Below are 27,735 nucleotides of genomic sequence, written 5' to 3' on the forward strand. Positions count from 1 at the left end.
CAGGCAGATTTCCTTTATGACGCTTTCACATTTGGCTTAAAATAAACAACACTGTGCCCTCAAGACAGGCAAGAAACAAAATTTACCTGATGTAATTCAAGACCCACGTTTTTCATTTTGCACTGAAATTTCATTTCTACTTGATGAGAGTTTGTACAGTTTCTGTACTGACTTCATATCCAGGGATAATTTAAACATGACATATTAAAAATTAACACTGCTATCAAAATGAGGAAATAATTCCAAACCCACAGGGATTGTTAGTACAATACAGTAATAACCCAATAGGGAACACTTGATAGAATGATGGGACAAGTCAATAAATTAAAGCTTAGATGCATCAGAGCAGATGCTATTTTAAGTGCACCTGCTGATCCCCACTGACCATTAGTGACACAGCTGGAGAAGCAGACTGCACATGGGCTTTGTACCAGCCGGAACTTCAGGAATTAAAGCTTGCATCTTAAATTGTCCTTTTGGAAATGAGGAGGCAGCTGCTGAAAACAATGCTGTGTACAACCAACACTGTTGCTGAGCACACACAGTACCATCTTCTTCTGTGCTAGCTGCAGTTTCCAAGCAACATGCACGCAGAAAGAATAGCCAAGGTAATCTAGACTGGAAGCAATGAAGATGTGAACTACTGCTGTAAAATCACCACACCAAGATGGAGGATACAATTACCTGGCAAGGTCAGCAGCAGATATTCTTTACCACCAGTTATCTATACAGTTATCTGCACCGCTGAGAGTACAACTAGATTATTATTTTTCACTCTAGGGGAATTGACTGCAATATTGTTTTCTTTTTTCCTTAACTGAGACAACATGTTGGTCAAGAATTCTTGAGATCTGGGATACACTACCCAGAGTGCCCATCACTCACCATTTGATTTTAGCAGCAAGCGAATAATCTTATCAAATAAAACAACCGAATCCCATAGAAAAAGTTGGATTTAAAACCAAAGCTTCTGAAGTAAATTATACAAATTCCTACCTTGAAGTAACTTTTAATTCAGTGACTTTAATTCACTGAATTCACAGAGGAGACTTCTAGGCATACTAAAAATTGAGCAGACCTTTGGTAAAAATGCAGGTATTTGCCAGTAATTACACTTGGGTGTCCTTCTTATGGACATCTCGCAGAATAAAAAAAAGCAATAATGAAGCTCAGCTCCCTCAGTGAATGCTAGATTCAATAATGGAACTGGAAAAAGGATGCATAAGAGAATCTGAAGTACATAGAACTCATCAGAAACGCAGAGTTGCATTGTTATTTTTACTCATGTGCTTTGAGATTTATAAAGATTTCTAAGTACATATAATATTTCCTACCTTTGGGAGCTGGTGTTTAATGCCAACATCCTACATACATGATAAATGGGTATTTTTCATAATTTGAATAGGTACTTTTAATAAGTCTAATAAGGACATCATAACCCATGTACATGCTTAGGTCACTAAAGCTGGTTTTGGTTTTTAGGACTTAGTTTGAACAGATCCCATTCTGGAGGCAAAATGAGTTTCACCATTTTAAAAAAGAAATGACAAAATGGGGTCATCTCCCTCCCTTGGTTAATTTCCAGTTGTCAATAACCAAAAGTAAGCATTTTTATAGAAAAACATGCTATAATGACCTTTTAACACATCAGCTAAAGAAATAAATGGTCTCTTGCTTGTTATAGGAACCACTGATCAAGTATAACAACAACAACAAAAAATCCTTCCCCAACTATAACATACTTATGCAGAAAGTCTCTTATTCCTGATGAGTATCTCATGTAAGTATCTGATGGCCGTCAGGTGCAGAGAAAGGAGGAGAGGAGGAATGAAAGATCTTTAAGCTCAGAAAAGTTCAGCAATAAAAAGACATGGAAGAAAATGCTGAGGTATGTAGGAAAAAAGCATTATGAGAACTTTTTTAAAAAAAAAGTTTTCAAACTTTTTTTTCTTTTAGCTGATCAAAATGAATCAACTTAAACAATTTTGAAACAAAAGACATTTCTCTCTTTAGACTCTTATCTGCCAGTTTTCACATATACAGTATTAAAATCCAGTATGGAATTAATAGAAATTCAGCCTAGAAAAAACTCCTATGATTCTACTAGTATTCCTTATTTTCTAATGTAAATTTTAAGACTGGCAAAATGATTTGTGGCAAATATTTAATATGGAGATCACAGGGTATGTTTCTTTTACAGGATTTGCAAAATACATTCTCATCTGTTTGAATGCAGATACATCATCACATAGCATACAAGAAAGATTTGTAGTAAAGTTCAGAGATACACAATGACCGAAGTCTTGATATAATACTAACTTGGAACCCAGGTGCAAGTTTTTTCCAAACTGTACATGTATTTTTAAAAAGATATAGCCTTTCAAAATGTTTATTTACTTAATCATATTCATTAAGATCAAACACGTATTAAAACCAGTAAAATTATAGCAGCAATATGAGAGAATATCTGAGCCACATAAACATTAACAATTAAAATAAAAACAGCAATTAAATATGAAAAATTACATTACTCTGATGTTTATGTTAGATAACAAAGATAAGTAACACACCAATTACTTATGCCAAACCATTAAAGAATAAGGATTTGTTCACTCTGTGAACATTTCTGTTGTATAGCTCAAAGTTAATGTTTAAAAGAACTGTTGAAAGCAAACGTCCACCAGCACTGTCCCAGAGTGCTTCCTGAAGAATTCATCTGAATCGTTTTGTCGGGTCTGTACAATGACAATTCTTTTTACATTTTTGCCATAGGAACTAAGGATGCTTTAAATATGGATTCCTTACAATTAGGCTTATGTTATTTACACTATTCAAAGTTTACTTTTCCTTCCCACAACAAAATGTGCAGGAGGATTTACATGCTATACAGTGTAAAAAGAGACTTTAAAAAGCCAGAACAATGCGAGTAAAACTGTACAGTTTTTGTTCCCTGCTCCAGTTCATTGCACTATTAGGTTAGAATGGATGAGTTGTCATGCTGAGAAGACTTAATGTAGGATCAGAAAATCCACGCACACACAAAGGAGGTAAATGGGTACTGGTTTAGGTATAGTACCAAATGGAAGAAAATACTATGAGTTATTTCCATGGAAAGCTTCTCATCATAGGAAGGAACACAGTTAATTCTGAAAGGCAGCCCTCTTCACGTAGGACACAGAACTGTAAAAGACCACAAAGATACCTGAATAAACATCAGTGAAGTTAGTCTGTATAAAAATGTATTGTTTACACTAGAAATAATTACATCTTGAATTCTACCCTATCAGTAACACAGCAAAATCTAGAAATCATTTGAATCTCGCAATTAAGATACCATCTTCTCCTCAAAAGAAGATTAAATGACACAACCCACTATCTTTAACTAACATTATCCAGAAATGAGTTAACTAAAGGGCATGTCTTAAACAGTGCTTTATGTGATGCTATATTAGAGAACAGAACACTAACTAAAAGGTGACACATGCAATTATGTATTAAAATATGCACTGGAAATTTGCGATTCTAATTCTACTTTCTAAATCTGGTGTGTGTACTTGAATCACAGACAGTGGGAAGACAAGACATGCCCTTCACATGTTTCTCATTCCTGTTTCACATACAAGACAAACCTCGGAGCAATCCAGCTTTCAAACCAATGCTAGCACAACACAAAAGCAAACAGAGAAGTCAGCTGTGACAATCAAACAAAGACTTCAAAGACAAGAAGATGAATATTCTTGTTATGTTAAATGCATATTTTATTAGTAGAATAAGGGTTAAGAACTTGCTTCATTAATGTTGTTGGAAAACAAGCTGCAAGATGAAAATTATTTCTACTTTTGTGACATCTCCATTCAGAAAAAAAGCCCAAGAGAAAATAACACTGTATATATTTCATCTACTTTACTCAGTGATAATACGTAGTAAGTTTTTAGCACTATATTTTTATGTCACAATCACAGTATAAGAACAATTGGACAAGAGCACAGAGCTTAGTAACATGTTTTAAAACAGCTTACTGTCAGGATACATCTGATGTCAAAGACATTTGTTTCATCTAGAAGTACATACATACATACACACATACACAGATCTAGCAATCATGCTTTGAAAATGCCAGAGTTGTTTACGTATCATGCTTATACTGCAATTGAGGAAAAAAACAGTCTTGCAGTGAATGATGTATTCAATTTCTGTACTGTACTACCAGTAATATATTCTATCCAGCAGTTATCCAACTGAAATTAAATCTCCAAATTTTTTAAAAATAAAATAAAATCAATAATCCTGAAATAACATGTCAAACTTGATACCAGACAAACCATTCCTAAAAATTTTGATTCTATGTATACAAAACGTATTGATTTGCTTCTTAAATATCTGAATTAAGAAATGTTAGCCTCCTGCAGACTTCTTTAATTATTTCTTCTCACTTCCATAACTGTAAAACTGGTTAATTCTACTTCCTACCAAGCCTTCCTCAGCTACTACTTTAAATTTGCTGTTTACTCCTTCCTAGCAGGTGACTCCCCATACTGTTTGTTCTTGTCATTATGCATAAGAGGGAATCATGTATGAGGACAAACTAAAATATATATTATTTTTTGAAACATTTTTGAGGTAGCAGAAATTGGAAAATGAGAATTTTTTTTTAAAGTAAAAAAAACAAAACCAAAAAATATATGAAAACTAGTAATCCTGTTCAGAAATACATAAGGAGCTTTCTTTTTTCCTGACATTAAGAGAACAATGTCTGTGCAAACCCCTCTGAGAGCTCTGAGTTGTACTGGCCTTTTTCATTTCTTTATTATACTGCATCTGCAGAGCAATGCTCTGAGATTTCTCCTGACAGCATTTCAGATGTGTTAGTTGACACTTTTACATAAGTTATGAAAAAACATAGGAATGATCCATGGTAACACAGGTCAGTAGGAGATCTAGTCATACAACTCTCCTTCAATTTCTAACCCTATGCTCCAGCTCTTGACTAAACTGCCTTGCCAAAAGAAAGTTACTCAATCATCATTAAATGAATACATCAAGTATTAGATGATACATATGGTGGGGTTGGTGGTGTCTTCCTACATGATCCAAATTTAGTCTTTTCCAAGCTTTACAATTAATTTTGGCACTTAGTTCAAGATATTCAAAATAGTGACATTTCTACCAAACACTACAAAGTTCAGAGAAGACACAAACATATTTCACTTTCTTTTTGTTTCTATCAGAACAGAAGCAGCAGGACTTGCTTTAAAATAAACACTTACTGCTTGGTCTTAGAGTTCTATTAACCTTCCAGGCTCACTTTCTGTTCCATTACAGTATACCAATAATACTATGGAAATCATTAGAATCACTTTTCACTGATACTTTTTCTTCAGTTCGATTCTAAATAATGAAAGCAAATCTTGAGTGGTAGCTGACAATATCTACATTACAGTTTAATGCTGGCTTATGAGCTATAAATATCTAGCACAATCTAAATATAGTAAGGGGAAACTCAGTTAAGGCTACAGTGACAGAGTGAAATTCCACGCTGATTAGCTTGAATATTGTGCAAACAGATCCACAGAAGATAAGAAAGCCTTAGTTCATGATTTCTTAGTTCAGAAACCATGATATCTGAGGGGAAATATCTCTTCCTTTCGGTATGAGAAAGGTGAGAGAGAGATTATCCTTTAAACTCCCATAAGAAGTCTTATACAATAAGAGGCACAATGCTTCCCTGAAAGTTTATGAAGAACTGTTTGATCCAACACATTTAATGCAAACATGATATCTTCGTAATTGTGCAACTAGCTGGTAGAACACTCCTGGTGACTTTGGAGTCACGAGCATGCAGAAAAGAGGTAGGAGGGAACCTCAGAGATTCTTAGATCATCCTGTCATATGTTCAGCTAATCTGTGTATCTTATAAAAAAGTTCTGTGCAGAACATTCCTGTTTCCCTCAGCAGTCAGAATGCTTCTTCTCAGCATCCAAGTAATGTAAAAACTTTTCTCAATAGTTACGTCTTAAAATAAGGGGAGACATTGTAAAGAACAATCCATTCAGCTTCTACCAGACGCACTACGATGAAAAGCAAACAGCTTTAATTACTGACAAATGTTGTCTTGGATTGAAAATTCTGTTTCATAAAACAGAATTTTAGTTTAGTGCCATCATCACCATTAAAAACCCCTTGATCTTAAGCTTAAGTGGCTCTCAGCTCATAAGCAAATATATCTGCCTAACAAAGATTTTCAGAAAGGGTAAGTGAACAGTGGAGCAGTCAAAGGAACCAAATAGAAGAGCTTCGTACTCTTATTGTATGTGGCAGTTCTGCAATGCTACATGAAAATCAGAAATGAGCCTCTTTCAACAGACATCTGTTGAAGCTTCTAGAATGCTATGTGGTTCTCTTATCAGTTTTTCTGAAGCAACAGCATGCTAACTTTCATCTACAACTGTGACTTGGAAGTATTCAGATCTCTATGAGATGAATGGTTAGAATCTGTGTAAGAAATATGAAAATCTTAAAAACAACAACAAAAAAACAAAACCCAAAACCACAGTAGTAGTCAAATGACTATATTTGAAACAAACAAACAAAAAAAAATAAAAAATAGCAAGACTTGGAAAACTTGATACCAAAAGGACAGAAAAAACTGTGAAGCATGAAAACTTAAAGCTGAGCAGCTGAATATAACCTGCATTTGAGTGACAAATAAAACAGCATGCATCATTCCTCTAGTACACCTGCTAGTTCTGATCTTGGGAGTTTGATGAATGTTTAAACACTGAAGAAGTGAGGACGATGTATATGCAAAGACTTAAGCAACAACATAAGTGTTTTTAAGATGTGGGCAAAAACAAAGCCAAAGAAGTGTTTAGAAACAATTTAACAATCTGGAAACTACCTGGAACAAGTCCTTAAAGTTAAAGCTAGCAGTGATTTTCAAAGTCTCCCATTCTGCTAGTAAGACTGGAAAATAAATGATTAGTACACAGACTACACGTAAAAGATGAAGGTACGATAAATAAATGTAAAATAAAGAATACAGATTAGAAAGTAACACATTTTTATACAAAGTTTTAAGCACTTCATTTTGCAAATACTAAGTAGTTTGAGTTCTGATTCTGAAAACCTTGTAACCATGAAAATGAGCTATACCCATTTAACTCTGTAACCCAGGCTGCACTGCTTTCAGTGATGTCATTCAGCTATGTGAATATAAATGCACACTTCACTACACTGTATTATCACTAAAAAAACCAACTGTCTTGTATTATGAACTATACGCTCACAAGCCCCTGAATGAATGAAAGACTTCTGCAATAAAAGTCTAACATAACTCATGAATGCTGCACAACTACTCTTTTCAAATACATCTTTTATATTCAGCATGTTAATATAAAATTTTAAAAAAAAGTTACCTTTCCTAAGAAACATACTCACCCTTTAAAATATAGTCTGTTAACAAACTTGGCACTTTCTCGCTATCCTCTTTCATGGCATGAAGGACTGAAGTGTGGAAACAAAACAAAGAAACAAGCAATTCAGACATCTAGTCATAAAAAAGACAAAACTTATGAAAAAAAAAAAAACAAACAGCAAAGCTATTTCTACTATTCATAAGGATATTACAAATTACTAGCAAGAAAACTCTTAACAGGAGTACAAGAAACACAAGAAGGGATATGTAGTATCTTCACCCTTCACTTGTATGATTTTCATTGTACTCCACAGTAGGCAGATGCAAGAGACCCATTTTATGTGGCTAATCTTTTACAGTAAGATGTCATCAATAATGACAGCAAAAAATAAAAAAATAAAAAAATAAATCACAACATCACTAAGGCAGGAAAAGACTGCTAAGATCATCTTGTCCAACCACCAGTACAATTTCACCATGCTCACAGACCACGTCCCTCAGTGCCACATCCACACGGCTCTTGAACACCTCCAGGGACAGTGCACCACCTCCCTGAGCAGCCTGTGCCACTGCCTCACTGCTCTCCTTGAGAAGAAATTTTTCCTAGCATCCAACCCGAACCTCCCTTGGTGCAAATTTAAGGCCATGGCTTCTCATTGTTACGTGGGAGAAGAGGCCAACCCACACCTCAGCACAACCTCCTTTCAGGAAGTTGTAGGGAATGATAAGGTCTCCCCTGAGCCTCCTCTTCTCCAGACTGAACAATCCCAACTTCCTCAGCTGCTCCTCCTAAGACTTGTGCTCCATCCCCTCACAGCTTTGTTGCCTTTCTCTGGGCATATTTTCACCATCACAAGCCTTGCCAACATAAAGTCACCACATCCAAACGTAAAATATACTGTAAAGTATATTACTTTATATTATATATTATATATATTAGTAAAACTAACAGGTAAGAAAAGCATGCTGCAGTACTTGTCTTTTTTCCATCTTTAACTGAAATCATGTAATAATGCTACTTTTCCAGACATGTGCTGCTGTAAATGATTGGATAAAAATGATCATCTATTCTGGGACTTCTTATAATCAAAGTTTCACATTAATCATTCTAATCAATAGAGAAAAGATTCAAAATTCATGTGCAACATTCTTATGTTTAGAGAGATAAGTACATAAGCCTGTATGCAATGGAATGTCAGGAATTTTTACAGCTTGTTTATGGTACATGATTTTTAAAAATTAAAATGGTACAAAATTAAGCAACCTGGCACGCAGAAGCTTGTCTGTTATTCCATAAACAAAATTAATGACAATTCTTTATGAAGTGCTCTTGGCTCAATTGAAACAATTACACGTACAGAATTAGTACAGAATGGCATTATTTCATAAGCTCCAAATTTCTTGTGTGACAATGAACTTCAAATATAATAAGTGTCTTATTTCAACTTTTATGCTGAAGACAACATGAGTGCTCATAACTATGGAATAGTACAAAGCTTCGGGGGAAAAAGAAACCCCCCTCAAAAAAAAATCCTCCACCTTTCTTTTAGATCTGTGTTAACAACAGCAAAAGAGAGAGTCAGGAATCTGCAACTGAGTCACAAGGTCAAGTTCCAACCAGCCTACAGAAGGCCATACTATTAATACTCTTTAGAATGCTTTTTTCTTTTCTTTTCTTTTTTTTTTTTTTTTAAACAAGGCATTTTGTCAGTAAACAATATAAGCCATTTTCAGGAGGCTTTTATCTCTCTCTTAATATCAAGTTTTTGTTAATATTTTTAAGCAAAATTTAAATACGGCAAGAGGGTAACATTACTCTGATGGGCTGAACATAAAATCTGAAATATAATGCTTACAGCAGAAAGGCATTAGGAATCTAACTTCCATTTAAACATTTCATTACTTCAGGATTTGTCTGATATTTATTTTCTCTTTCCAGGAAAACAACCACCAGCCTGTTAGCCACCTGTGGAATAACAGATGTGCAGCTGGAAAACACCTTACGGCACTGTTAGATTCCAAGCACTGCACTGTAATACAATCAATCTTGGGTCAAACTGATCAACTGGATGAGACTCTGGGCAGTCTGGTCTAGTGGTTGGCAACCTTGCCCAGAGCAGGGGGACTGAACCTAGATGATCCTTAAGGTCCTTTTCAACCCAGGCCATTCTGTGATTCTATCATTCTATTAATTGAAAAATGTCCCAGCCCATGGCAGGGTGATGGGACTTGGACAATCTTTGAAGTCTCTTCCAACCTAAACCATTCCACGATTCTATCAAATGCATCAAGGCATTTTACCATCTATTATCAAACTGTTCCTATAAATCTCAAAAAAAGAAGAAATGCCATTGATTACCTGAGATTTGCTGCTTTATTTTATCACCCTAATAATTAGTATTTTATTTTTTAAGATGCAACCTTAATTGTCATGCAAATTCAAGTATAACATAGAAGACTTTGAACTTAAAAATAATTTTAAAGATCTGGCCTAAGGAAACAAGAAGGAGAATTTAGAACACTGTAAACTAAACCTGAGTTTTGACATGCAATAATTACTAAAATTTATTGACCAAAAAAACCAAAACAACAACAACAACAACAAAAAAAAAAAAAAAAACAAAAAAAAACCAGAATCACCAACAGAAAGAGCAAGGCTATTTTAAAGGCAACCAAGTACAATGAGACAATCTTATTTGCTTCCGCATTCATTTCAATTTCTGTAAGTCATTACAGTAACATCAGTAAGGCACAGCAAATTTGAACAAAGGAGGTATTTCAGGTACTAAATGGTAGCAGAGACAGAGATACATCATTGCCTATTTCGTGACATACAATATTGCTTTAAGTCTCCACTCATGGAAACAGTATGAAAACCTTTGTTTTCTGATGCAAGCTTTTAGACTCCAGAGTTTCAGACAGCAGCTAGAAAATGAATATTCCGCAAGGACTCAAAACCTCAGAAGAGGAGGTCAAAAACACATTACATAAATTATAGAGTGAGACAGAAATAGACAACCACATAAGTATGATTCATTGGTTTGAGCAACCACTTCCATCCACGGAGAACAGGATGAGCTGGGGAAACACCTTTATACTTACTTTTGGTTAATGTTTGAAGATCTTCAACAGATGGAGGTCCATTTTTCTTCTCGTAAGGAATGACGGTTGTTAAATACTGTCAAATAAAAAACAGAGTTATTTTGCAATCTTTTAACACCATGTATGTTACCTGGATTTTTTTGGTGAACACTGTAGCTATTAAACTTGCTAGCCAGAAATAACAGCTTTTCGAAAATCGCATTTTACAAGTGATTAAGATTCTACTTCTCACACCTAAAAGCTATTATTACAGAAACTACTTTTTTTTTTTTCCAAATTATGTAAACATCTCTTTAAAACTCATGCAGCAAAACCCTAACAAAATACAAGACGACAAAAAATGGAAGTCGTAGATAGTCTGGTATTCTTTCTAAGAGCCTAAGCATGACAGTATTAAAATCTAAACTCTCTCCACTTTCCAGATGTCAAGAACAAGTCCTTCATGTATTTTAAGTACTTACAGTGAAGCAAAAGCTAGAACACCCATCTCACTATCTGGTAAATATATTTCCAGATAAACAATTCTTATTTATGTTTCCCTCAAATCATTTATGAAACTGATATTACTCAGCCTTTAAAGGATTGCAGAACACATCTGATGCAGGCTGTGAGAGGCAAGTGAAATAAGATGTTCAAGTTTGTACAAATGTGCTAACAATTATTTAGAAAATGTGGCCATATATTGTGTTAGAAACATTTTAGAACAGCCATGGGATTTTCCCAGTGACTGCTGAACTCCTAAGTGTATGAAACATTCCAAAGATCTTGGTAGATCAAAGGGCGCTGCCCATTCCCATCTCTGACGGTGATGTACAAAGAAAATGAGACTGCCCTACAGTTGGGTGAAAATGAAAACAGACAGCTTTCACCTTCTGACCCTGTAATGCTTCCAACCAAAAGGAACAAAGAAACTTAATCAAACATGAATCCATCATTTGCACTTAAATTTGAACGTTCACTTTTACAAGTCAAGTACGCTGGTAGATCATTTCAAAACAACTCCATATTTGCTTTATTTACTCTTCATTGAAATCTTTCATTCTCATCTGCTTTTCAAAAAAAAAAAAAAAAAAAAGCCAAATCTTTCAGGATTTTACTGCCTAGAGCTTTCAAGCTCTTGAAGCAACCCTGTTGTTCTAAGACTTATTACATAAATTAAAAATCACTGGGATTTTTCCTAATGAGAAAGCTTCCTGAGATCTCCCTGAATTCCATTTTTAAGAATTAACTTGAAATACTTTTTGTGGTAATTATGCATAGGGTATTAGGTGACGCAACATTCCATTTTGCATTCAACTTCAGAGATTGTAGCTCTTCACGCAACAATGACAGAATAGGTCACTTCAAAAATAATTTCATATTTATTTCCATGGAAACTACAACAGAAAAAAAAATGAACACAATAACACTACTTGAGAGCAAATTCTCAGCTACAAAATACTATTTCTCAATAAAGTCACTACAATTACCTATGCATTTTCACCAGCTATGAACAAGAACCTGTATGCCACACTTGTAAATATCTGCATGGTTGCCCAGAACTTGGCTTGCCTTCGCATCACTGTCACCACTAATGAAATGCACCACCAAACCACCTCACTGTGCTCACATCCACTGTTTGGTCTCTATAAATATTCAGCGACCATTGATTAATGTCAATGGGTGCCATTTTTTTCCATATAGAGGAACTCAATTTCACCCCTTTGCTTCATACACACTTCCATATCAGATGCCATCCTGTTAGACTTCCTTCCTGCTGCCATCTGTCACACAGCATGTAACAGAATATAGGTGGGAATGCTCAGCCTCTACTGCCATACCACCAACATCCACCTCTGATGTCACAGGCCAACATAATAAAATAGGAGGCATCAGTTGCAGAGCAGCCATTGTGTCTCCTTCTGTAGTACTGACAACACTTTAGCAAGAGTCAGTTGTAACTCAGACTCTGGTGAAGAAGTTTACTTTGCAGAAGAAGAGCTGGTGTTGCCAAAGCCAGCTATAACCATTGCCATGATTAGAGTGAGATGATGCAACTTATGTCTTTATGCTTAAAAGCCAGACAGACTCACTTCTGTATAATTTAAGAGAATGTTGTGTGGGATGTATTGACACCTCACCAAAACCTTGAGCAAAGATGGGGCACTTTACTCCCTATTATTTCAGCACTTTCCTCACATCCACTTAACACAGAAGAGGAAAGCAGGCAGTGCTTCCAAAGAAGCCATCCATGAGTCAATTTTCAATTTCTTCCCCAGCAGATGTATCACAGAGATTTGCATTATTCCTAAAACCAAGAAAATCAATAGCTAGATACAAGGCTGTTAAATCTACATTTTTCAGAGACAAAAGCAGATCTATTAACTCAGAAATCAGATCTCAGGCTGTTCTTTCCAGCCCTCAGAATATTCAAGTGGCATTCTACCCTTTACCAACCTACACAATAAATTACTGAGATACATTTTAATGACCAAATATATGTTCCCTGTTTTCCTTGCCCCATAACACCTACCTACCAATTTTCCTTTACAACGAAACAGACAAAAAACAATAACCATGTAATTGTTTTCTTACTTTCCAAAAATCACCTTGTTTTTCTCATCACTGCTTTGCTGTTAACAGTGAGTCTCTATAATAGCCCTAATAAAACTCATTCCCTGAATTACTCTGTGAAGAACACATTATGAAAATGATTCGAGTATAGCTTACTGACATGCCCAAGCAATAAATCTACTGTGACCTGTACATTTTTGACATACATTTGACAATATGGTAAGCAGCAATCCCCACCGTAATTTGTAGTCATACAAAGTGTTTGATATGTATAATAAGTGAAATGAAAACATCTTGCAATTCCTTCTGGAGATAAGACTGCAGAAAGAACTGACAGCATTTTGATGCTTCTCATGCTGTTGTTGGCATTGTATTTTCCCAGCTGCATTATCAGATGGGAACTGGTGGTTCCCACTGGAAACTTCACTTTAAATTTTACCATCAGTGAAGACACTGAAAAATTCTAAGTTGTGTTTACTCACGTCTCAAAGACAAAAAAAAAAAGGATTACAGTTTTCAAAAGGAAAGTACCTACCTAGTTTTCAGAGTAGCACTATCCTGAAAATAGTCAAGACAGCAAATACCATGGAAATTAATGACTGACAGGAGTTTAGAAAGAACTGAACAAACACGTCAGAAACTTTATGCTGTGATTGAATGGGTATGAACCTCAACTTGTAAGGCATTCAAAAAATTATCTGCTCCTGCATTTTTTTTTCTTTTTCTCTTTAGTACAGCCCCAGAGAGTTACATAACTCTTCCCAGCAACACAAAAATACCTGAACTTAAGTTTATAAGCACAATTCGCCCTTAAAAAAGACTCAAACAAATGTTCTGAGAGCAGCACTAAGCAAATTAGATTACACTCAACTATCACGGGGTATACGATGGTACTTATTCTGCTTTCTAACTTGCTGCAGTAAGAAAAACAAATCAGTGCCTTAAAAGAACATCCAGAATTTGGTAAAATGACAAAGGAAAAATGAGCAAAGCAAGCAAGTGAAAAACACAATAGGACTGACACGGTAAGAAAAGTTTTATAATGCTACCTAGGAGGCATTTACAGAAAAAAAGTCCTTTCAGTTAACAGATTTTGAACAAATGCCTCAGAAAAATGGTCTTTCGGGACTCCTTTAGAAAGAGGTAGTATCACATCTTCCTTTCTCCCCTCTTTTTCATTTTAAGCTTCTTATTTTCATGATTAACTTTAGGATACAAGAAAGGGAAACAAAATATATCCCAGCTAACAAGAATATAGTATAAGATAAATCAGGGAAAAAGTACAATCATCATAAAGAACAGCATTATTAAATTAACAGGAAAAAAAAAAAATCACTGGAAGTTATCCAGTTAGTAATATTGGAAGCAAATGACTAAGCTACTTACGATTAGAATCAAGAAGAAAAAGTGTGTTTTTATAAACATACACACAGAAAATAAGTCTGAGCTGCCTGTTTGTATATTCGAAACAGCTAAAAGCAGCAGTAGTTAGTATTTTCTGGTAAAGATAGCAACAAAAACAAAAACAGTACAGCTGTAACTGTAACTGAAGAGATTTGAGATAACGTAAGGCAATACTGATTCTATTGGGTTAGACCTAGCCACGTGCTCAAGATCCACAAAGCAAGTGACAAATAGCTGAATCTATGCCTTCATTAACACATAGACACATACCTTGCTTGAGAAAGAGGGTAAACTCATGATATATATAGCCTCATGATAATACTACAGTTCTGAAACAAACAGCAAAGTATTATTTTGGAATAAAAAATAAAGATCTTGTTTCTTAGGTGTATGTAACCTCTCCAGGGATGCCCAATGAAGCTGGGCTGTGTAGAAGTTTCAACAGTTAAACAGTCAATGAAAAGACACAAACCTGTCTTTCCCTTTTGTGTTACCTCAGTAATTTGCATTGTACATATTCCACTGCTTTTAACATCATGCAGTTTTCAATGGCAAAAGGACATACAATAAAGTTCCTGTATTTTGCAGATGCTACTCAGTTTTTAAGATATATCAGTTCTGACCACTGGAAGAAAGGAAAAAAAAATCCATTGTAGACATGCCTCAAGTCCTTTAATGCTGAAAGCTAAAATGGAATGTCAAATCTGGTGTATGTTCTTCTGTTGGACATTTGATTTGCACAGACATGCAACATACCTAAAGCACACATTATGTCAAGTCAGACTTTTAGTCTGGGGAAGAAACAAGAGCTATTATTTCAGTGCATCAGGGTATCGAGCCCTGACTGTCTCATCCCATTGAGGAAAGATGGAGAGACGGTAGGCTGATCGGAGTCCTGAGGCAGAGAAAGACTACAGATGCCAACATTTTTGTCCTATTTTTTTTTTCTGTCTTGGCACATATATTCAACTAATGGTAATTTTCAAGATCTCAGCTCCTATCGAAGGTTCAGACAAAGAACGAGGAAAAGAGAGAGGATAGCCCAGCACCTGTTTCTCTCCACCCGAGTTTCCAAACGTGTGGCGGAAGCCATTCTGTATGACATTTGAGATCCCTTCCATGCTGAAGCGCTAAAGGTAGTGAAAACATGGCAGAGAAAAAAAATGGACAGAGAAAAGTTCAGAAGGCTAGCATTGATCAGCATTTATCACAACGATAAAAGTAAGACAAATGACAAAGACAAGCTCTAAGTATTTCAGCACATTTCTACTTCTTTCATTCATCCACCAAGTTTTCATTAATAAAAAGCAAACCTTACGGTATCAGTTGAGCAGTATATCTACGTAAAATTTAATTGAACAAGATCTTTCACACTTTAGATCCAAAATTTGTACTTTTGAGACTTATACTTTAAGGTTTGCCATTTCATTTCTAAACGTACTAAACACTTAAAGTTTAGTTCACAGTACAAATCTTCTTTAAAGTTTATGTTTGAGCAATACATTTCTGGAGACAATACAGACACTGCTGATATCAGTTTTACAGATTTCAAGCATCTATTAGAAATATTTCTCAGAGGGAGTCATTTTACTTCCAACCTCTTCAAAACATTTTATGCTTCCTTTTCCACTCCTGAAGCAACAATTAGCTATCACCTGTATTACCCCCCTTTTTTTTTGTCAGATAAAATAAGCACAATTGGTTAATAAAGCATTCATATTAATTTCAAGCTCCATTACACAGAACCCAAGTGAGGAAAAATTAATACAAAAACCAACCACAGTTTTCCTTATACATATTATAATCTTTTTTGCTTGCAGGAAAAGATGATTAAAAAACCAACTAGAACAATTTTGACATTTAGGATTAAACATAAAACTCAGCAACTGGCAAGAACATAAAAAGAAGAAACTGCCAAGCTGCTGACAGAGGGCAAGCAGTACGGTGTGCACACCTGAGCACAGTTATCTAAATGTATGTATTTATGGGAAGGAGAAAAATGTGCTGGAATACTGGATTCATTTGCTTTCCAAAGCACAAAAGGGTCAGTAAATAAAGACACAGATGTTACCAAAGCCATTTCGAGTCTTCCAGGATGTTCTGCTTAAAGTAACTGGTATCTTCATGACTTGAGGTATTTTTCATTACTCTCACCATGTGCATGTGAAATAAGTGTTGGAAGTATGCGAAAATGACTTACCCAAAGTCTGTATCAATGGCAAAGAATTACAACTTGTATTCGTTCAAATTCAAATGATGTATCTACGAAGAACTGATTTTCTCAGAATATGAAAATTGAATCCTATTTCCTATTAAATCCTATTAAAGTTTTGTATTTAAATGAGACTTCAGCATAGTTTTAGCTAATAGATAATTGACTTTAATAACAAAAGTTCACTCTTCACAAAGTAATCCAAATATACTACTTATATACACACTCTTTGCACTTCCTTGCAAAAAAAAAAAAAAAAAAAAAAGGAAGGAAGAAACTTGTACCTTTGTTTCTGACTGAATGATCCCAAAACTGTATAGATAGTGGAAGCTGTTTTCAAAGGAATCACACGTACTAAGCCTACAGTGTATGTGGGAGATAATCAGTTCCACTCATCTAAGGAAGTAATCTGCTATGTACATCTTGAAGCAACCAAACCTGAGAACGTTTTATAACAGAACCAAATACTTCGGTTCTTGAAAGCATTATTCAAGCTTCTAAATAATCAGAATAAGTAATGAATCACCTGAGTCAAGTTTCAAAAGCAAGTAATCAGTTTTTTTTTTTTTTTCTAGTTAGAATACCACTTTTTCTTCATCAGTGATTGAGAGCCAAAAAGGAGTACATCTCCACTCTTTGATTTGCTGTTGCAAAGAGACAAAAATTCCATATTGTTTTCCAGACATCCACTTTCTCCGAGTTCCATTAAAACTCAGCTAGACATACAAAGAATGGTTTTTCATCTGGATTAGTAAAGATTTTCAAATTTACATAAAACACTTTTAGTATAAACAGCAAAGATTAGCACAATTCCACGTGAAGATGCAAGTGTATCAGTTAACTACTATAATTTAGTAAACTGTAGATCTTAACACAAGGCTTAGCAAATTTGTCCACAGTTTTTTTTCCACTTGCGGAAAGGGAAAAACAGAGACCAAATTAGATCTACTGGTACAACACCAGCCAGGAAATCAAAACTGCTTTCTGTCAGGACCCACCTTTTGGACAAGATGAACAACTACTATGTTTGGATCGTATCACAATTGTCCCATTTCCATAAGTTTTTAAGATAGATTTCGAAGAATTAATGTTTCATGACAAATGTTTATTCATTTATGTTTGAAAAATAAATTTCTCAAGCAAAACTGAAGCATTCTTTTTGGGGCTTAGCCAGACCCACAATACATCAACATTTTCTGTACTCTGTAAGAGAAGCTTAGGAATTCTAATAGTGTCCCATTTCAAATTACACTGGACAGATAAGACAAAATTACATTGACAAGATAACGACCTAATTTCTCTCATTGCCTACCTCCTATTTTTCAAAGTCGGTTTGAAAGAGATTTTTCCTTAGAAAAAAACAAGTTATTTCCTCCCTATACATCTGCATTAAATATTGGCCTTACCTCAATCTATTATTGGAGGTAACAACTTCGATGCAGTTTTCAGAGACTCAGGGTAAGATTTACTTTTTCTAGCCCCAGGTCAACGTGATTAATAAATATCTGAACAGCTCCATCAATAATACTGGATTTCCTACAGGACTAATTGTGGTAAACATACTGAAATTCACACTGTAAAACCAAATGAAACAGATGGATGAGCTTGCCCAATCTGAGAATAGAACACACAGCACTACATCAAAACACAGCGCTATTGGAAAGAAAGGTATTCTGATTCCAGGCAAACGTGCAAACATCTTATTCTTAATAAGACATGTAGAAGAGCAAAATGTTATATCAAAAGGTTATATCTATGTATGGAAAAGGAGAAAAAAACAAATAAGAGTCTTGTTTGTGAACAACGGCATAAAAGATGTACCAGTTATCTTGGTCTAATCAAGGGCTATTACTTTTCCACAGAGAAGAACGAAAAATATTTTGAATTTAACAACAGTTATAAATATTTTCTTATTATAAATATATTCTTACTGTTCCAGGCATATGACCTCTTTCTTGCTTCCCATTCTGAGGACTGCCATTTTTCAGCTTCTTTTTCTTCTTTGCTGTTTCTTTGTGCTCTCTCTGTTTATTTTGTACCTCGATGAGGACAGAAATGAAGCTGTTTTTCACTTCCTTCTCGAACTCCAACTCATCCCGCAGTGCCAACTGCTGTACCAGCTCCTCAGAATAATCCTTAATAGCAGTTTCAATTTCTTCTAGCAGTTCATTTAACTCAGCAACAGACAATCTTTTTACTCCTGTAAATAGTTAACAGGAAAAGGAATCAGTCAAGATTCTAAGCATGAGAATATGTGAAGAATGACAGGAAAACAATACTCTGACTTTTTTCAAAACAACAAAATACATCCTAAGACTACACAGAACAAATCAATATTCATAAAGAAACAAGTTCATCATAGAGGAAACTAGATTAGTAATAAGTGAATTTCAAACTTTCTGCTTAGTTATGAGAAATCTGATATAATCCACAAATATGAGGGGCACGCTGTAGTTAAGGAAGCTGAAATAACCACTGAAATAAACAACTAAACTTGGGATACTGACACCTTTGTTAACTATTACTTTCCTCCTGCACCCACTCTTCAGAAGAAGACTTCTCCATCTTTTCTTACAAAGCAGTCAACACTTCAGCACTGTTGGAATTCTTGGATTTTTCTCTTACAGTAACACAAAAACTACTGTTTTTGTGCATGCTCTGAGTGAGGGCAACCTCCTAGGGATATTAGCAAGGCATGCACACATCTTAATAAAAACAACAACATGCTTTTATGGTAAGCATTTACTACGGGGAAAAAAAACCTCCAAAAACTTCCAAGGTTCTTTGTCTGGGGATTGTAGTCAAAAGTATTGCCTGAAACAAATGCCTAGAATTAAAACTATCCAACAGGCTCATTTCTAAGCAAAAATCAGTACTGATGGTTTTGAAAAAGCATGAATCTAAATTGGTCAAACCTACACCAGAATCCTTTAAAAATGACAGTTCAGAAGCTAAACCAACCCTTCAGATTTACATTTAAAAGTACTACTGCTAAAGATAGTGAGTTATGACCACAAAGGATCTCCCGAGGCTCACTTCAGCTCAACCTGAGAAAGCTTTCTGAGGACTGTTTTCCATGTCACAACTCAAAATAACGTCTGGCATGCCTAAACTAGTAAGTCCCAGATGCTATGTCAAAGAACATCACTTTCACTGGCATTTGAAAAACAGGCAGTCTTGATTGCAATGAAGAGCACAATTCGTTTAAAGACACTGCGTATGTGTTTGTAATTATTTGATTATGTTCCATTAGTCTAGTAAACTGTTAGACAGGAGAGTACTCATGGGCAAATGCTGAAAAATACATAAATTCACAAACTAATACAGTACAGCTCTCGGAAGCATCAAAAGTTAGTAGGTGAATTTCTCAAATTAGAGCAGGGAAAATTGATTGATTTGGGAAAGCTCCCTCTCATGAAAGAAAATGCAATTAAACCTCGTAGGGCAATGAGCCTTAGATTTTTCAGAGTAGCTTAGGTCTTAAATTCTGCTAGAAGACTAACAGTACAGTAAGAGCACAGTACAGAATGGCACAGGCTCTAAGCTTCAAGTAGTGTTGAATTGTTCAGTTCAATCATTTCCCATTCAAGAAAAGAGCAGACACAAGCTTTGATTTCTTGCTCATAGTCCTAAAGATTAACACCTCTGACTTGTCCTACACAAGACAGACTAAGCTTCCAGGAAAAACCTGCGACCTGCAAAATTCAACAAATTCAGAGAGCTGCTGACAAAACTCGGAAGCAGCCTTGCAAATGAATAAAAGGTAGCAGAAGCTTTCCATAAAATAGTGAAAGGTGTGAAAGCTGATTCTGAGGAACTGGTGAAGCAAAATTAAATTATCTAACGAAAGTAACTCAAGGAATTATTTGGTCAAGGCTGATTTTTAATCCATAAAGATGCAGCAGAGAAGATATTTATTTTCCTTTTCCCGAGGCAAAGCAAAATAAATATGGTATGAAATACAAAGCAAGCTTGATTAGCTCCAAACCTAAGGACATATGGAACTGTCAGAAGAGCAGGAAGCCCTGCTGAGCAGGATATGCTATGCTTTCACATTCCTGAAATTTATGTGTTAAGACAGCTACAAGTCCAACCATGAAAATGGAATCTCCTCCATAAATCTGAAATGTAGCAGAAGCTGTAAGGCATGTCACAAAAGGTCAGCTGGTTTTCTGAATCATCTGTAGAATTTATACTGCTGACCCAGACTATGAGAAAGAAAGCACCAAACTCCTATTACTTTCAAGTACAGATTTGACAAACTAGCAGACTAATCAAATTTCCATCACAAAATTGATTAATTAGATTTATGTTTACAAGCAAACCAATATGTTGCTTAAATTATACACGTAATTTCTCCTTTTATATAGAAAAGCACAAATAATTTCCTTTGAGCAATAGAAGAGGAAGTATTTTTCCTCTTAAGGTTTTTTGAAAGGGAATGGCAAAGGTGGGAAGGGTTGCGGTCCTCAGATAGGAAAAAAGCAATGCTTTCCTTACTTTTGTGTTACTGTGTATCAAGATTAGTTGCAATGACTGAAACAGTACTAAAGAAAACCCCTTTCTTCTTCTACTGTATGGCCTTCAAGGGTTTTAGCTAATCTCCTTAAACAAGAGCAGCATAATGGCCTAAGAAAGCACCTCACTTCAGAATATATAATTTAATAAATAAAAATTATAGGCATCCCATTATCTACAAAAGGATTTTGTTACAGCAAATTGAGCTCCAACACATAAGTTCCATACAGTTCCATTTTCATTCTAAGTTAGGAAAGCTGACAAAGATACGCTTTCTATTTACATTCTAAATCTAATCTCTCCTTCTGGGAGAAATCCAATATTTTCAAAATATTCCTGCATGCAAATATTTCATAAGAGAGTCACTATAAATGAAGTACATGACAAGCTTACCTATTAAACTATTTTCAACAAGTCTATTTCAATAAGACTAAGTCATTTTCAGTCACTATTTTTTAGAACAAAACACTAAATAAACAGCACTCACTCTCCTCGTAGCTGTTGTTTGTACTGGATCTCTTGAGTGTTTGAATTTCCTGGGAAAGCATGGAGAGACGATCGGACTGAGTAGGTGTTTCATCATCTTCGGGATCAGGAGATTCCTGCATCATTTCTTCTATTTCTTCAATCACCTTCAAAAAAAAAAACAATTCTTATGAGAACTCTCACTGCAAGAGACACAGATGCAATCTGAAGCAAATCAATTTAGAAATTATTATTATTATTGTTATGATTTACTTTCAAGTAGTACAGAAGTTGCTAAGTGAAACTCATACTGAGACAGGGTTCAGGAGAATGAATAAAATCACACTGATGTTTCCTACCCATCCTCACTCTTTGGGAATAAGTGCATCTTTTCAGGCTACTCTGGTAGCTGTGTGGTGATCTCAATACAAGCAGTGTGTTGAAACCACACAGCTATTTCCACATGAAGGTACAGAAAGCTCTGCTTAAGGGAAGTGAAGTGTACGCTGGAATATTTTTCTGGAGGGCTCAAGTCAAAGGAAAACGAAACAGCAACAAAGTCAGTGAGGTTTTTTTATACTCTCAAATTTCACTACACTTCTCTAAGTAAAACTCGTGTACTTTTATGGATGCCACTTAGAGAGAAAACTCAGTGCATACGGAACAAAGATGACATTTAAAAACACCACCCAAAATCATCTACTGCGAATGGAATTCCGTGTTCTCAGCTCTTTTAAGTCTGAGTGTTTTTCTCCATATCTCTGCTAACACAGCAAAACCTTCCTGTTAATCCAGCACTTGGATCAGACTGGAAGAACCCCACAACACGATTAGCAGAAAAAAAATAAATAAAAACAGTACTATCATTTCTTCAGAGCCATCTAAATCACAACAACTTTTTTTTTTTGCTATTATACTGTACTGAATATATTATATTGCATTTGCTTACTAAAGTGGGATGGACATTAACTTTACTCAAAACAGTAATTCTGAACAGAGCATAAATCCACGGATCTGGAAAAGCAGCCTTTAGATACCAAGTAATTTAAATGCCTATTAGCAGAACTGTTATTTTGCTCTCATATAGGCAAAAACTTTAGAGAATTCTCACTAGTCACAAAGCCATATGCAGATATGAATGCCCACACTGTCAAGCTGGGAAACTACAAACATTATAGTAATCTTAATATATAGAAAATGTTTTGGCTTCTTAGCCCATGTATTTAATTTAGTAGTTTTTCTGATTTATTCATGACAGGAAGGGTATAAAGATTTCAAAGACCCTGACTATCTTACCGACCTCACCTGAAGCACTGGAGTAACTTTTCAAATCTGAAGGATATGAATATTATCTCACACATTACTATGACTCAAAAAAACAAAAACCAAAATAAAACAAAAAACAAACAAACAAACCCCCCTCTCCCCCCCCCCCAAAAAAAAAAAAAAAAAAACCCAAAACCAAAACCAATCCAGAAAGCTAGCTCCTGTAAACAGCAAGGAAGAAGAATATAATCACAGGTGAAAAGAAAATACTACAATATCACCACTGTGCTGAAAAATGTACCTGTTCTGCTGTGAACAATGGTTCATCATTAATGCAGGAAACAATGATGGAATGCATGTCCAGCTGTTCTCTCAGCTCTTCATCATCTGACAGATCAAGGTTCAAGTTATCATTTACCTAGAAAGCATGAAAATTGAACACACACACACAAATAAAAATACATAGACAGAAATTATAAAGGAAACAAAAGGGGAACTAATGTAGAGTTTCACAAACAAAACATTTTCCTTGCCCATAATACTGGTATCAATGCTTTTCGCTGTCAAGCACCCAGAAACTGAAGCATCTTTACCACTGAAATAGTAAGAGAGGCGTCTCTCTTGAAAGATGAAGAACTCAGCATTTAAAGACCACATATACAACGTCACGTAGATATCTGTAGGGAAAGCTGCCGCCCAACGGAGATATTTAAAGCAGGCAGTTGCCTTAAAAGAAGACTGACGTTATTCAGCGTGGAGTGGAAACCTACGTAGAATAAATATTAATCTGTGATTTTATGTGCTTTTAGAGTTTCATTTTTTTCACACAATGAAAGCAATTAAAAATTGTTCTAAAAATAGAATGTTTCCTTAAGTCTCCTTCTTCATTCGTCACATATATTTCACTTTCATACTCTGACATATTATAGCTTATTTACAAATATTTTAATATGTATAAATAACATTCTTTTTCTGCATTTTGTCTGTTATCACATTCCAGCCAAAACAACCTAGAAAAGCTAAAATCATTTGAAAACACACAATTTGTATTTCTTCATGCATCAGAAAGAAGGCGGGTGTCCTCTTTTTTCCAGAATCTGGACTAACCACGCAGTCACAGGCCTCCACTTGGAACATCTGCTCACCCACCACACAGACACATCTCAGTTACGACATTCGTTCACGTCTGCAGTCCTGAAACGGTCAACATCTATGAGATGGTAAGCAAGGGTAACAGCACATCCAGAAGGAGGTCAGCTCCTCTTTCCTCACATCCCCAGAAACAACATTTTAAGAGACTCACAGAATATATTCTGATGGTTAAGCTAAAAAACCAATTAAAACAGCCCAAAGCACAGCTGACACCAACAGGCCCACCTGGCAGTGCACCCAGCCACACTGCGTGCCCATTTCAGGCCCCACACTCCCACTCCTTGCACTGGCAGCTTCAGCTTTTGTACCTGCCGAACAGATCAATTCTGGCAGCGACACGTCTGGAAGAAATCTAACAATAATATAATAAAAGCAGTTACGCAACTCTGTTCCTTGCACCACTGCACAACACTTCCTCCCAGCTTCCCCTTTTGCTGCCAGAGCTGTGTAAAAGTATTCAGAGATCTGTGATGTCGAAGCAACAAAGATTTGATGAACCAACCTCATTTACCTTACGTTTTCACCTCCTAGAAGAGGAAGAGAAATACCTTAAGCTCAAATCCAATGGCATATTACTAGCTTCAAACACATCAAGGAAGCATTGCTTAGCTGTTAGCATTATTGTAAGAAAGTTAAAACAAGCTATTAGCTGGTCCATATGTGCTGTCACATATCCAGAGAAGTAGGAAAAGAAATGGTGCTGAATGCCTCCAAACAGATGGGCTTCAGACATCCAAAGGCATGCCAGGTGGAGTGGAAGCTGAAAAAACTTGAGATATGTCTATTTCATAAACTAATTTCTTTTCTACTTCCAGCATACCTAAGATTCTTTATAATCCAGCAACACAGCTTCATATTTATGTAGTTCCTTCATAATTTCCTTACAAAAATTCCATTAAATATTTGTATATGGTAACTGGTTACTTATTACAAAATCAACCTTCCAGTCCACTGTTTCAGTCACATAAACACGAACACAGCACAGGGGGCTGCAACTGTTTTTAACTTTAAATGTATGGATTTAATTACTTTAAAATCGCTTAGAAAGTCTGAGCATGCTATAAATAAAAATTAGAATACATGTAAGTCAAAAATCAAGAGATAATCATCAGACTCCAACAGAGAATGACAGAGACTCTGCGGGGGAAGATGGTCATTTTTTTTTTTCTGCTATCCTTTTCACTAGAACAATCACTGCTCTTGTCAGCATAAAAAGTAGCTATGGATTCCTTAATGGATGGCAAAAATCAAAGCATTAACCTATTCTCAGGTTACACACTGAGATATTTTTACAACATAATCCAACTTCACCATGCTTAAACAACTTGTTCCCTCAGAAGACCTGAGAGATGAGAATTCTTCCTAGCTTTCTTCCTCAAGTGTTTTAATCCACGTGTAAGAAGCTCAGAGGACAACCTCTTTCATAAACCTCACTGAAGCTCTTCCTTCTCTAGGAAACTATTCATTTGTTAAATAAGAAAACAAAAACAGAACTAAGTTTTCCTCCCTTACCCAGAACATTCTTCAAAATGAAATGAAAAGGAGAAAGTGCTTCAGATAAAAACTTTTTCATTGTACAACTGTCTACCATGCTGTGGTCTAAGTAGCACTGGCCTCCAAAGGCCTCCATTTAACCCCATGTCACTCCAATCCAAGAAGAAGCAAACATACATCAACAATTGTTTTTCTCATGTCTAATATCAAGCAAAATATTTTAATCTATTTAGTAGCAACAGTCCTTTATACAAATGCAAATTGCTTTATTTCCCTGCTGAGTGTAAGAGATTCAAAAAGGGTATTTCTGCAGATTAGAACTTACCCCTTTTTCTGAAAGGTTCAGAGTTGGCAAGTGCAAAGCTCTGGTGTGGGAAGATTTCCAGTCAACTGGCATTACGTTACCATAATTATCGGTCAAAGCATTCCAAATCCTGGAGAAAGGAAAAGAGGAATTAAAACGTACAGCATAACAGAGTAAGCATACCTGTAATAGAAATATCTTTCTGCCTATGAGTATCAATTTTCCTCCCTAAATATTCACCTGCAATTTACTGACAATATTTTTATTATGCTCCAGATTCAAGAAGCCAAGTTTTTTTTTAATAAACATCAATTATTTCTCAGTTTAAATCCAAAATTTAGGCAGAACATTAAAGTAAAGCAAGGTAAAAAAAAAAAAAAAAAAAAAAAGTGACAGCCTTATTTCTAATAATATAACTCCACTCAAAATCTTCCTGGGGAGTGGGCAAGGCTTTCCCTATTGAAACTTGAGATCAGCTAGAAATTCTTTTCCCACAGTTGTTCCTGTCTTCCTTGCCTCCTGCAGATTAAAGTCAAGAAGTAGCGGAGGCTGACAGCAACATCTAAGCCAAACCTCTATTTTTACAGCTTGCGTTACCTTTCATAACGCTTTTTTCCCATTTATCACAGAAAAACAAAGTTACAAAGAATTTTGCTTTATCCAACAGTACTCTTGCTGACCGCAGCTCACCATTCTTCTTTACAGCTCATCTTAATCATTTCTACATACAAGCAGCTCGCACACGCAGTCCTACTCTGGTACAGCAGTTCAGATCTTGGACTGCCTGGAAGCACTGCAATGTGGGTGCGTGTCTGGAGCGGTTGCATAGCCAGGCTCATAGGGCTCAGCACTGAGCAATGCCTCTGACTCACAGCTCAGTGATGACCTCCCTGATGGTACCAGATAGCCAGGCATCTGCTGAGGGGCTTTTTTTGGCCCTTCTCTTGGGATAGGGCATTCCAACCGACTAACCTCAAAGTAAAAGAAATACCGCAGTGTTCCTCATGAAGTAATCTGAGAGTGAAATTTACCATAAGGTGTAGTAATTTTTAAAAATGAAGTTAAAAACAGGAAGGCAGCACAGGCCTGAAGCGCTCCGTTGCCGACGGGAGAAAGCAACGACCACGGCTGCAAAACTCGGAGATGCCGTTCCCATACTTTCCACGCGTCATTCCAAACGTACGTTCGGCCAGAAGCCAGATCAACCGGGGACCCGGCGAAAGCGGGGTGCAGCGTTAGGCCCGTGCCCGGAGGCCCAGCGGTGCAGCACAGACGGGCATCGTTCCCCCTCGGCCGGACCGGGCCTCCCCATCCGGCCGGAACGCCGCCGCCCCGCTCCCCCTTTCCCCGGGCCTGCACTCACTCGTCGTCCTGCAGCGCGCTCTGCTCCGTGAGGGGCCGCAGCGGAACGCGGCTCTCGCCGCAACCGGCAGCGCGGGCAGGGGGGGGCTCGAAGCAGAGGGACAACTTCGCTCCCAGATCCCAACCGCATTTGTCGCCTCGGGCGGTTTCGGGAGCGCTCCCCGCCGAGGGCTGGAAGCCCGAAAAGTCCTGCCAGTCCCCCGGGTCTCGCTGCGAAGCCGCCGCCGCCATCGCCGCAGCTGGAGACGCCGGGCTGCGCGCCCCCGGTCACGGCTCCGGGCGCTGCGCGCTCCCGGCGGCTCCGCGGGGTTCGGGAAGGAGGCGGGGCGCGTGACGGGCGGGCGGAGCTCGGGGGCGTCGGCCGCGGTGGGCGGTGCCTTCGTGCCTTCGTTCCGGCACGGCCGAGACGGAAACTGCGGGCGGCAGAGCTACGGGGCGCTGCTGGGACAGCCAGAGCCGCCCGCGGCCGCCCGGTGGGATTCCCGGCTG

General features: G+C 36.7%; 1 protein-coding gene across 3 annotated transcripts; it reads right to left on the reverse strand.

Moving 5' to 3' along the window:
* Positions 1-2,147: 2,147 nt before the first annotated feature.
* Positions 2,148-27,597, reverse strand: FEZ2 (fasciculation and elongation protein zeta 2). Of its 3 annotated transcripts, none has more exons than XM_085219561.1 (9): positions 27,248-27,597; positions 25,906-26,014; positions 23,236-23,352; positions 21,691-21,835; positions 18,617-18,885; positions 15,523-15,603; positions 10,517-10,592; positions 7,438-7,503; positions 2,148-3,180 (listed from the first exon to the last, which is right to left on the reverse strand). In XM_085219561.1, exons 1-9 carry the CDS (start codon positions 27,475-27,477, stop codon positions 3,164-3,166), a joined length of 1,110 nt encoding a protein of 369 aa, XP_085075687.1. In that variant the 5' UTR covers positions 27,478-27,597; the 3' UTR covers positions 2,148-3,163. The 3 variants fall into 3 exon arrangements, with proteins under 3 accessions (XP_085075687.1, XP_085075689.1, XP_085075688.1); XM_085219563.1 differs by lacking the exon at positions 27,248-27,597 and adding an exon at positions 26,575-26,738; XM_085219562.1 differs by lacking the exon at positions 15,523-15,603 and having other exon boundaries at positions 27,248-27,595.
* Positions 27,598-27,735: the final 138 nt, after the last annotated feature.

The sequence above is a fragment of the Meleagris gallopavo genome, chromosome 2 (assembly GCF_905368555.1).
Source record: "Meleagris gallopavo chromosome 2, MGAL_WU_HG_1.1, whole genome shotgun sequence".
NCBI lineage: Eukaryota > Metazoa > Chordata > Aves > Galliformes > Phasianidae > Meleagris > Meleagris gallopavo.